The sequence below is a fragment of the Clinocottus analis genome, unplaced genomic scaffold, assembly GCF_023055335.1.
Source record: "Clinocottus analis isolate CAN_PGR_092001 unplaced genomic scaffold, fCliAna1.0.p SCAF_14, whole genome shotgun sequence".
NCBI classification, from domain to species: Eukaryota; Metazoa; Chordata; class Actinopteri; order Perciformes; family Cottidae; genus Clinocottus; species Clinocottus analis.
Genome location: NW_027175865.1, coordinates 10,378,462 through 10,390,845, shown reverse-complemented (window position 1 = coordinate 10,390,845; position 12,384 = coordinate 10,378,462). Strand labels below are relative to the sequence as shown.

Genomic DNA, 12,384 nt, shown 5'->3' with positions numbered 1-12,384 from the left:
ACGTCACATGACTACATTAAAACATATTGTGTACAATTATGTATCTATTTTATTCTTTTTTTCACTTGTTTAAACGTCTTCCTCACAAGATGAGAAGTCATTTTATATTATTTATTCACTCGTTTTTGTGAAAATAAAATGTGTGATGAATGTACAGAATATATATATATATATATATATATATGTATATATATATATATATATATATATATGCCTCTTTGTTTACCTTTTTTTTTAAGTCTCCATTCTTCCATTGGGAACTGCGCGTTAAACTCACGTTGTAATGCATTGTGGGTAATTCCCTTAGGCAAAGTCAGCATCTAATGTTGACTTACAGAAAGGGTTCATAAGGGGCTGAAAATGTTCGCCACAGAGCCCTCAGGCACTCCACAATTTGCCAATGGGACACCCTTAAACCGTCAAGGACTTCGCAAGAGCGCACCTCAAAGTCTGTGAGTCCGTAATGGTGGATTGGGCCAATCAGTGGCAAGGGAGAAAGGGGGCAGGAAGTGCCATCCAACAACGTGACAGTCATTTGCATCCCATTAAAATGATATGTTTCTAGATGATTTAATTATGTTAAACTACTACTTGTACTAATAAGGACACAGTTGTCGTCACTGCAGGAGTATTGGTGTTTTCTCTCTGTCGTCTGTTACCTGCTACAAAACTGCAGTGATTATTTATATCCAGAGTGTGTTATTTATACTGTGATCTGTGTCCTGCTTATTAACGCAGGGATAATTCATGATTTTTTTGGGTTTGGTATATTTTGAAATTCTGATTGTGACGTCATTTTAAAATAACCGAGAATATGATTAAGGTTTCTCTTCAACGCTGAAAATTACTACAATTATAGCCATAATAAAAGTTATTGAGGAAATTAACAGATTATGAAAAGACAAACAATTTTGTCTAAATGAAGAATGTGTTTTGTCAGATGGTGAATCAGAAAACAAATCAAATATATGGAGTTTAATCTGTGATCCGTCTAAATTATGTCACATGTCAGGGCCCACACCACGGACAATACAACACTGGATCTCTTCTATGTCAACGTCAAAGAGGTATACACTTCAACACCCCTCCCTCCTCTGGGAATATCTAACCACATCCTGGTGCACCTCCTACCTGTGTACACACATCTCTTTCTCCTTTTCTGCCTTTCAAATCAACACTTATTCACTTCCTCTGTCCCCAGCAGCTTCGCTCATTTTTTGTTGTTTTAACTTTTTGTTAATTTTCCAACAGTGCAATTTAGAGCATATGTAAATGTCTGTGTTGCTGTGCTGATCCTTGTCACCTTGTCATCATCATTTATTATTTTAAAAAGTTGTGTCCCTTTACAGAGAAAAAAGAGTCTCCCAGTGCTGCTTCTGTAAACTCAGACGACAAAGCATCTTAATTGTTTTACTGTAGTTATTCTAATTCAAGCTCAAGACCAATATGACCACGACAGTGGTATTTCTGTTCTCACCAGACTCTCAGTGAGAAGGTGAACAAGTGTATTTCCCAAAATGTCCAACTATTCCTTTAAGATATGTCAGATTTAATCCATTAAAGACAATTCTCAAACTTTCTTCTTCCTGAGAAAAAGATAAATAGTTTTAGGTTGTAATAGGTTTCATTCTTTACTGAGACACATTTAGAGCCACAAAGTTTTTATCTCTCTTTCCTGTTGCACTCGGTTTGAAGAGGTCGAAAACAAATGATTAACATCTGTGTGACTCGTGTGAGCAGGTTGGTAATTTTGCCTTTGTGGCAGCGTCTGTATGAGACGCTGCCACGTAGCGAGGATCAAAGGCAGAAGCTGAAGAGGCTCCAGAGTCCTGACTGTTTCTCTGTTTCCAGCACGCCACTTCCCTCAGTGGACTGAAAAGGAGACTTCACACTGGGCACAAAACTGCCTCTTCCTATGAACTCATCGCCACATGTTGTCTCCATAGCACCCATGTTGTCTCCATAGCACCCATGTTGTCTCCATAGCACCCATGTTTTCTCCACAACACCCATGCCCTTCCATCAATGCCTTGCCCATTGTTCTACCATATAATCATCCCTGTTGGAAATGTACCCAATCTCAAATTGTCCGTAAAAGAATAAATAAGTGAAAAAACAAATGATATTATCACAACTACATCCTAGGCAGTGCTCACACGTTGAAAGAAGACAGATTGTGTAGACATGTTTGTGTTATCATCTACAACTGCAGATTGTTATTAACAGCTATTAACATCCTGCCACTTGCGTGAATAACTATGTGGTGATCTTAGGTCATGCATTAGTCACAAGTGTATGTACAGCAACTTAGTAGGGAGAAAAATATTTAACTTTTAAATCCACTGTATTTATCAAACATTATCTTTATTACTTTGCAAAATATTGTTAGATAAAAAACATGTCGTCTATGTACCAAAAATACAGTAACAAAGCAATACCTCCAATGAAAAAAAGTAAAATGTTCTCTGCACAGATTACTACTTTGCTGTTAAACATGAGTTTGGATTATTCATCACTTATTTCCTGTTGCATTATTAGTTTTTATAGAGGTTATAAAAACAATCCATAGATTCTTACCGTGTGTGATTGTCGGACAAAAAGAGGACAAGACTGGACCAGTCAAAGTCTCACCTCCTGCTCAAGTACTGTCTATGCTGTAGTTTACACATATCTGTGGTTGAAGATAGCTGAAGAATTTACTGGAAACTGGGTTCAAGCAAATCATTAACCCCAGGCATTTTTTTTTATTATTCTCCTCCTGTTTTGTGATGAGATTCCACTCACTACATATTCTTTAAATACCTCAATAAAAAAGAAGTCAGGTGAGTTTCACTGCCTGTCTGGCCGTTGAAATGTCTTTGTTAAACACATGGATGGAAACAGGATGCAGTTTGACCAATTAAAGCTTGTGTGTCTGTTAGCAAGAGCATGACGAGAACGAGGATTTCGGCCCCTCATTGTCACATGACTCATGAAGCACTCTTTTACTAAATCTTTTTAAGTGTTTTGGTTGCCTGAACCTAACTTCCATTAAAACAGGAAGTTTATTTTGAGAGGACAGTATGCATGTAACACGCATATATTAAAAATACTATAAGACACAATGCAAACTAAGGCCAGGAGTACCGAGTGTATCAATCTCCAAAGCCAAGGGACACTGACCAAGCGTCGCTATTTGACATTTTGGGTGTGAGAATGTGTTTATAAAATTAACAATCACTGTGTGAAACTTCCTGATAAATGTTTTGTGTTACCACTAAGTAAATGTGTGTTATATTATTTACTATTGAACAGATCTTAATTGGGTCTTTAAGCTTTAATAAAATATTTATAGGCAGATACTAACAGCTGAAATGGTGCAGGCTGAAGCCAGAGCTCATTGCACGACACCAACCCTTATTACAAAGCACACGTCTTCCCAGCATTGTCCCTCTTTTTACTAAAAACAACAAGGATATTTTCTAAATTGTTCTCAAACAAGTGAGGAAAACTTTGTGTTAATAGTGTTGAAAGATCCAAACTGTGATTTGTATTTATTTCCTGTATTTCAAGTTGTACGTCTCTCAGCATTTGAGCAGTATTCTGTGTGGGCAGCAGATACTGCCAAGTAAACAAGGCTGTTATTAACTATTAAACACTTCACAGCAGGGGCTGCAAAACACGAACACACACACACACACACACACACACACACACACACACACACACACACACACACACACACACACACACACAAAGAAATGCAAGTATGAGTCCCAGGGCAGAGTCAGCGGTCCCTAGTCCTAGTCACAGTGAAATTGGATCTCTCTCTCTCTCTCTCTCTCTCTCTCTCTCTCTCTCTCTCTCTCTCTCTCTCTCTCTCTCTCTCTCTCTCTCTCAGACAGACGGACAGATGAATTACTTCGTCAACCTGATTCAGCTCCACGAGACATTTGAGACCTTGAAACATGCTAATGTCCAATAATGTGAGCATTTACAGAATCTTCTTTTCGCTGATTAAAGTGTTTGAAGTGTTCAGTGAATCTCTTCACTAAAAGTACTTGACTTTGACCCTTGACGTACAACTTTAGTCATAATTATCACATCAGTTAACAACGTCAGTTAATGGCAGCTTTCCTTTCATGGACCTTGGCTCTTGGTAAGGTGCCAGGATAAGTTTAAATAGCTGAAAATAATATATAAGGGTCTGTTTAGTGGACTAGAAACTAGAATAACCGTTCAGAACTATATTCATGTTATGCACACAGTAATAGTTAATGTTTTACAACCACAAGTACTTTCTAGTACTCTTATGGGATAAACTTTCAGGACTACTTTGCTTTAAATGCAGATTATATATTTATTGCAGAATTATTAGCTCAGACATAGCAACTTCTTAATTATTCCCTTCATGAAGTCCTTACTGGGCCCAGTAAGTCCTTTTTGTAATATTAATTCTTTAAGGGGAGAAGGAGATTCCTTTGCTGGCCCCGGCATAGACACCTTCCTCCCCGAGCCGAGGAAAAAGAAGTCCCTGTGCAATCTCTTGACTCCATAAAAAGTCCCAGTAAACATTGTCCTCCTTAATCCTTTGTCGGCAGGCGGGATGCAATTGAGGTCCTTCTCTGTGAGCAGAGACAAAGTTCTCCAACTTGTCCTGGACGATATTATGTTTTCCTCAGCTGCCGCCTGTCGAGGGAAAATAAGCTCTGTCTGTTATCCTCTTGCCCAAGATTGAGATCCTTCTCCATGAGCAGAGACAAAGTTCTCCAATGCTTGTGCTTGAAGATGTTGTATTGTCCTCAGCTGAGTATTGGACGATGTCCCCCATCAAAATCCTCTCTCAACACAAATATATTGAATGTACAATAATATAAAACAAAGAAAAGCAGCAAATCTGACAACCCAGACATAGAGAAACTGTTGTTTGTTTAGTTTACTAAAACAATGTCTTGAGTCCTCTCTTTTTAGGTCCTTCAGTTGTGTAATTCCCCCCTACCGCTCATTCTCACACCCAGTTGCTTAATGGCACCATTCTTCATAATAATTTAACTCACACATTTTGACGAAAAAGAGGAACTTGATTACTTCAATCTTCACGCAACCTGGTTCTTCCTGAGCCGATTGTATCAGGAAATGTTTAACACTTTCCACCAGCTCAGTACTATCACTCAACAGAATCATCATTAGATATTACTTTTTGGTTATTAAATCACAACACACAATGCAAAACTTTTAGGTTATACTATTTTTTTTCATATTTTTGCTCTATGTTGCTCGGCGGGATCTCATAGTCCAGTAAATCTGCCTTTCACTCAGGCCAGCTTTTCTGGGATCTCAACTCTACTTGACAATGTTGTTCCGTTATAAGTATTATTATCATGCCAGCAACAAGATAGTGGTTAATAGTGACACCCTGGTGTTCAAAATGAAAAGAACACATTTTGTAAATTGGTTGCTCTTAAACGAGGCAATATTAAGTTAAAATGTTTACTCAAATATCATGTTCATGTCCGTCTTGACCCCAATACAATATCAAGGTAATGGAATTAGCAGTTCTCACATGAGTGTCCCCATGACACTGAATAATCACCTGAACACCCAAATAAATCAGTTTTTTTAATAGTATTTCTCTGAATAGATTCAGTTCAGAGGAGCAGTACATCAATAACAGCACTACAGTAACAACCATTTGTACAGATCAGTTACAACCCTGTACTCCTTGTTCATGCCAACGTGCCGACAGGCCTGGCAGATAGCGTGTGCAAACGCATACTTCTCCTCAGTAAGATGACGTCTTGCAGTATAGAATCGTCGCCAATGGAAGTATCTCATGTAAGCCTCCTGATCCTTATCCAGGCCCAAGAGGAACTGAGCTAGTGCTAAGGCATTAGGAAAGTCGTTAACATGTATGAAGGATTCACCCGGGGCAAAGTCCTCGTAGTTTTTTCTCGGTGGGCCCAAAACTATCGGCACAGTGCCAACTGCCAGAGGTCCATTGAACGTTTCTGTAATGTAATCTCTGTGGATTGAATCCTCAAAGGAAAGGTAGAATTTGCAGCTGCTAATAGTCAAGAAATAGTTCTCCCCTTTGGCAGAGTTGTGAAAAACATCCACCTTCATGTGTTTTATAAGCTCTCTGTAGTAGCTGTAACTCTCCCCTGATGTTGTGTTGAGGTTGCCGCTATCCACAATCCAACAAAGCAATCGTTCCTTCTTGGGAAGTACAAAATTTTCACCTGAATTCTTGTAAGTAAGTCGCCACCGAACCTGGATATCTGCATCCTTCCTGTAGCTCAAGGTTAAGTTAAAAAGTCTTTGAAGGCCTTCGATCCTGCGTGTGTTGTTCGGTGAGTCTGTGTTGAACCAGATCCACCTCTGAAACCTGGCTCTAGGTGAGGTGGGGAGGTTGGAGAGGTCATCCTGAATAGCTCTGTGAAACACCAAAACTGCATGGGCTCTGGAGTACAAAGATCTATCATCTGTGAGGTGGCAGCTGTCAATTTTGAAAAGCTTCTTACAGTCTTGAAGATCAAACCTTTTGTTTTCAGGCCAAAACCACAGCAGCATTACAGGCTTGTCTGTCTGCTGTTTCACTGCCGAGCTGTTCGCCTGCTTTGTCCGCCATCCTGAAGGAGCCGGGGGACGATGACAATTTGGAGCTGGAGATGACTGGAGATACTGTAAAACCAAGACTACGGGTCCAGCCAGCAGGAGAATCGCCGTCAGGGTGGCTCGTAAAACATACAAAACTGAGGCCATCTTAAACCTGCAAGGAGAGAGGAATTGTCAAAATTGTGGTATTTGTTATGAATGTATGTTGGTACATTTATGTTCACATATGTTTCATGGATGTTCATAAGAATTTGTACAAGTAGGGACTTAGGACCCAGGGGGGATTCTGGTGGGATGCACAACCTGGGGACAGGGTCTGTATCGGGAGAGACCGAGTGACAGGCCGGAGGGATAAAGAGTTACAATTAAGAGCAGTTTGTTCTCGCATCTTATGTGTATTAAAAAACACAACATGGTGTCAGAAGTGGGACACTGAGGCAGTTGCTGAGGTAACAGAACAGCGATACGCACAAGTGGAAAAGGAGGCTTTGGGTCTCACATGGGCCTGTGAACGGTTCCGGGATTAATAATAATGCACATGGCTTGTACTGTTTCAAGGTCAACATTGTGACAGAAAGCCGGAGTAGTAGTCTTGAAGCATGGCATATTATGTGTCTAAATATTTAAACTCGGACTGAGCACTTTACCAAACTATAAATGCGGTAACGCAGCAATCCATTAACACCGACAATTTTTTAGCAATGGGAGGGGCTTAACCCGGCCGCACACAGGTACTGCACTTTTAAATGGATATTTTCATTTTAAATCTCTACCAGGCGGCGTATTTGAGAAAATCAAAGCAATTTGTAATCACTGCAAACTCTAATGATCTTATCACCGAAGTACTAAAAGCCTGAAGTACCTTCAAGGCGTAACACTGCATTGATGCACCCAACTAGCGTCCTTAGAATCGCAACAAATGACGGCGCCTATGAGCCTCAAGGCGCACCGTTGTGAGGAGAATACACAAGTTGTATGATACGGAGTGCACCACCTGTTGCTCTCACTGAGACTACTGGACATCACTGTAACCACAGTTATCTCTGAGTTACAGTTTGTATGGTACCTCTCCAACAGTCTTGCACTTTGACTGATGGTTTTACACTAGTGTGTTTTATTTATTCCAGAACCATACGGCAGACAAAAAACATGCAACAAAAACAACAAGATTGATTGACACGTTTCTAACTTTAGAGCACGTATTGAGTTACTCACACAGTTCATTATAGTGATGAACTGTGGGTGCTGCTTGACAAGCTTCGACTGTCAAAACAGAAGACAGAGATTTTGCAGAAACGTGGAACGATTTATTCATGTTGCACAGCAACGTCAGACCCAACAGTCATTAAAACATGTTTGAAACAATTTATTTTCATTAAAGTTGAGTATTTTTTTTAAACATTTGTTGAAACGAGAATCTTTATGTTTAGTCATTATTTGACATCAAATATGATGATCAGTACAAAGATATAAGATGTTGTTGTCTGTAAAATTACCTGAATCAGTGACAGTGCTATATATGAACATTAAAGCCTTTATTGTGATTATATACATTTATACAAATAGAGAAGGTTAAAACTTTTACATCTACATAGTAAAACAAATGTTAAATAATCATAAGTCAATCAAATGTTATAGGTGGTTATCAAAATTGACACTGAACAAGTGATAGGGAGATGATTACATGAAAGTGTTGAGAAACAAAGTTTATAGGTTATCCAAATTGTTACATTATTAACAAAATCAGCCTACCATCACCTCTAATGTGCACAAATAAGTAGACAGAGGAGCTGTTTCTCCCTTTCTTTAAGTCTTGAAGCTAACTGTCTACTACAGAGACAATACATTTCCAAAACGTACAACATTCCCATGGCTTATTTCAGCCAGTTGATCACAAATACTCAAATGAGAATACAGTGTGCAGCTTCCTCAAGTATCTATCTGCGCGTATGAGCCACTATCAAACAACGTTCTCATTGACGTCTTTATGTAAAGTACCACTCATAAAGGTCATGAACGACATGGAAATTTCGGTCTCTTGAAATGTGGTCGCAGGCGAGGCAGACAGGATAAATGAATTCATTGCTGGTTGACAGCAGATGAGGAGTGGCTGTGAAGAACTTCCTCCACTCAAAGTAACGTGCGTACGCCTCATCATTCATGTTGAGCAGAAAGTCTGCCAGTGACTTTGCATCTGGGAAATCATTTATGTGAATGAAGGCGTCGCCGGGAAGAAACTGCTCGTAGTTTTCTCTGGGCGGACCCAAAACTACAGGAACCGTCCCCGCCACGAGGGGCCCGTTAACCTTCTCTGTGATGTAGTCTCTGTGGATCGAGTTCTCAAATGAGAGGTAAAACTTACAGCTAGCAATGGTTGAATAATATTCATCGTAACTCAAAAGTGGCCCTCCATAAGCTTTACCAAAGACGTGGATCTTGATGCGTTTGGATAGTTCACGATAATATTGTTCTCTCACAGCCGTTCCAGTATAAAGCAGGTTGTTACTGACAATCCAGCACACTAGTTTGTCTTTCTTGGGCAGAACAAAGTCATCTTTCACTGTCTGTCTGATTGTGAGCTCATTCCTGACGGTGATGTCAGCGTCTCTTCTGTAGCTCAGTGTTAAGTTGAACAGGTGGTCCAGGCCCGGTACCTTTCCTGTGTTCCTCGGCGACTCCACGTTGTACCAAATCCACTTCTGAAAAGATGGACGCGGGTCCTGCGGCATGTTTAAAAAATTCCAGTTTATATCTTTTTGGTAGAAAATGACTCCCTGTGCCTTGCTGTAGAGGGATCTATCATCTGTCAGAACACAGCTATCAATGTGGAAGTAGCTAGAGCAGACTTTGAAATCAAACTTCACACCGATAGGCCAGAACCACAGCAGGACTATGGGCTTTTCATGTGGCTCCACGACCTGACGATATTCCTCTTGAGATAATGTAGGGGGGCAAACGGGAGACATTGGCTCAAAATACAGAATAAATGCCAGAATAGAGCCCATGAGGCAGATGGCGGCTATAATTCCTGAGCACAATGTTTTCTTGGAAGCTGGCATCGTCATCTGTGGAAGTAGAGAGTGAAGCATACACTTAGATAACTACCTCAGGAGTTTCAGCAAACAGAGTTAAATCGTTAGTCCAAAAGATGAACAATTATGGATTTTGTGTCCAAATCTTTTTTCTTTTTTTTTTTTACTTTGTCTGAAAGAAATGACAATTCTCACAGACAAAAATTAAAAGTAACAAATAATTTCCTCATCTTCCCACAGAGTCTCAGGGCTGGATGTCTCTTTCTCTTGTCATAGATCAGGCATATTTATCAATGTATCGATCACAACAATATTTATTTTAGAAACAATTACAAATGATTTTCATTGCTTTTGGAACATTTGAAACATTTCAGTTGGTTTGGTTCTAATTTCTTCCCAAAAAGGAACCTTCCTACAACCTGTTTATTTTGCCTTTTGGTAAGCAAAAACACTTTATGTTTCCTAAAGATGGGAGAATGTACGAGAGAAGTGATTTCCTGTGCAGTGCTTGCGTCTCTGTCTGGTTTTCCATGTTGGGAATTGTTCAATGCCATCCTTTCTCACAGCAGGAGGCACGCAGGCCTTTGCCAGAAAAGCTCGTACATTGGGTATCTGAAAAATCTCCATGTGCATGTACATACCCAAAATCTGCTCATCACCTTTGGCAGTTGTCTTGACTGACTTTTACTCTTTTACTCTTTCTGTACACTGGACAAGTTTATTGGTTCAGCAATTTCCTTTCACATTTCATCAGTAAGAAAACTCAAAATACATGTATGGTGTCCCGTGTTGTTGGGCTCTCGATGTCTGCACTCGCCTCTGTACTCATTTGCTCTCCACTTTTATTATGCCATGCTGGGCCCTCTACTTCTGCGCTAGTCTGGTGAACACTTGTATCTTGCAAATCTTCCTCCTCGCTACTATCTGAGCTTCCCTCAGTAAGCACTGCATTGGAAGTCCATTTTTCCTCATCATCATCATCATCTATCCCTAACTGTTCCATGCCACTTGCCATCAAGAATCACGCTGATGACATTTTCAACACTGTACCCTTTTGCCATCCAAAAGCAAACAACAATCACAAGAGTATTTAATCTGATTTTTTTTATTTAGGCAGTACAACAAAAACCTAAGATAGTCAAGGATTTTTTATCATCTATGAAAACATAATTATTCACGCAATATATCTTACTTTGACATTTTTACCTTTAATTAGTTTAATTAATAATGAAAACTGTATTTGGCATTGTCATATGGCATAATCCAGATTGCATAATGAAATACAATACAATGACAATGACATAATTTATAGGTGTATTATTACTATGAAATACTATATTCGATACCTGAAGTTTTTTATAGTTTACTATTAAATAAGAAACAAAACAGTAATTATAGGTTGCTTCAATACAGTAAACTATTCATATGGAAATATTAGTAATATAAATGTTATTCTACCGTAACCTTTTCAAAATTAGCAACAATTTCCCTGGCAAAAACTAACCTAGTTGTGACAGCTGCTATTTTGGAAGTAGCATTTAACTGCCTGCTACAGTTTGCAGAGCATGGACAAGCCACTGGATGGCAGAATACATTTATCAGACTGTATGCAACAGGTCTTTCAGGAAAGTATTACTCGCGTTAATGACGTAGAGATCTCTAAAACGTATGTAGCAAATATGAAACAAATGCCGCTACAGGACAATATGCAACCTCCCATTCATCTTTCAGATGTGGTCATACCTCAGTGAAGAATAATGAAAGACCAATACGACCGCAGCAGTGGTATTGACCTTCTCATCTAACTCTCAGCAAGAGCGTTAGCTATAAACATCCTGCTACTTGCATGAATAACTATGTGGTGATCTTTGGTCATGCATTAGTCACAAGTGTATGTACAGCAACTTAGTAGGGAGGAACATGTTTTACTTTTAAATCCACTATATTTATCAATATCTTTATGACTTTGCAAAAAATTGTCAGATAAAAAACATATCGCATCTAAAATTGGATATGTCTATGTACCAAAGTACAGTAACAAAGCAATACATACAACTTAAAAAGGTAAAATGCTGTCTGCACATGATTTATGTAGTACTTTTACTTTGATACATTAAGTGCAATTTGCACACATACACACACACACACACACACACACACACACGCAGACGCACACACACTCATGTGTGAGGGAATAAGAAACAACGATGGAGATTGTCTTTGTGGCTCAGTTGCATCAGGTCAGACAGGTTTTTCTGCTGTAAAATAATCCCCATGAAATAGTTGTCTGTTTGTAGAATACACAATAGTACACACCGCTTATCCCGGAAGTTCTTCCATTGAGTCAATAACACACTCAAAGCACAAAGCTGTCCCTCTCTGTTATCTCGACATTGTCCCGTGTCTCCGTGGCACTCATGCCATTATTATTGTTTTACCATATTATCGTCATTGTTGGAACACATCGTCAAATTTCCTTAGTGTCCTCGGTTGTTCACATACACACATTGGAAGAAGACAGATCTCATTTCTATGTTATCACCAACAACCACATTTTGACAGCTGTTAACATCTTGACGACTGCATGAATAATTATGTGGTCATGTTTTGGTCACTCTTGCCACACAACCTGGTCCATACTGAGCCGTTGTTTCAACAGTTTCTAACCATTTAGTGCTTTTAGTCAGAATCAATATTACAAATGACCTTTTGGTTAAATTGTTTCATATTAAGTCACAATAAATGAATGCAAAATCAA

The 12,384-nt window shown here is 39.2% G+C and overlaps 2 protein-coding genes across 2 annotated transcripts; both read right to left on the bottom strand.

Moving 5' to 3' along the window:
• Positions 1–5,610: 5,610 nt before the first annotated feature.
• On the bottom strand, positions 5,611–6,741 carry LOC137784767 (4-galactosyl-N-acetylglucosaminide 3-alpha-L-fucosyltransferase 9-like). Its single transcript, XM_068575670.1, has one exon. The coding sequence runs from the start codon at positions 6,739–6,741 to the stop codon at positions 5,656–5,658; it is 1,086 nt and encodes a 361-aa protein (XP_068431771.1). The 3' UTR covers positions 5,611–5,655.
• A 1,812-nt stretch (positions 6,742–8,553) lies between these two features.
• On the bottom strand, positions 8,554–9,883 carry LOC137784763 (4-galactosyl-N-acetylglucosaminide 3-alpha-L-fucosyltransferase 9-like). Its single transcript, XM_068575665.1, has 2 exons — positions 9,870–9,883; positions 8,554–9,663 (listed from the first exon to the last, which is right to left on the bottom strand). The coding sequence occupies exon 2, from the start codon at positions 9,657–9,659 to the stop codon at positions 8,580–8,582; it is 1,080 nt and encodes a 359-aa protein (XP_068431766.1). The 5' UTR covers positions 9,660–9,663; positions 9,870–9,883; the 3' UTR covers positions 8,554–8,579.
• Between the last annotated feature and the right edge of the window lie 2,501 nt (positions 9,884–12,384).

Excerpts from the sequence above, each read along its gene's own strand:
- LOC137784767 (XM_068575670.1), bottom strand. The coding sequence starts at position 6,741 with ATGGCCTCAGTTTTGTATGTTTTACGAGCCACCCTGACGGCGATTCTC.
- LOC137784763 (XM_068575665.1), bottom strand. The coding sequence starts at position 9,659 with ATGACGATGCCAGCTTCCAAGAAAACATTGTGCTCAGGAATTATAGCC.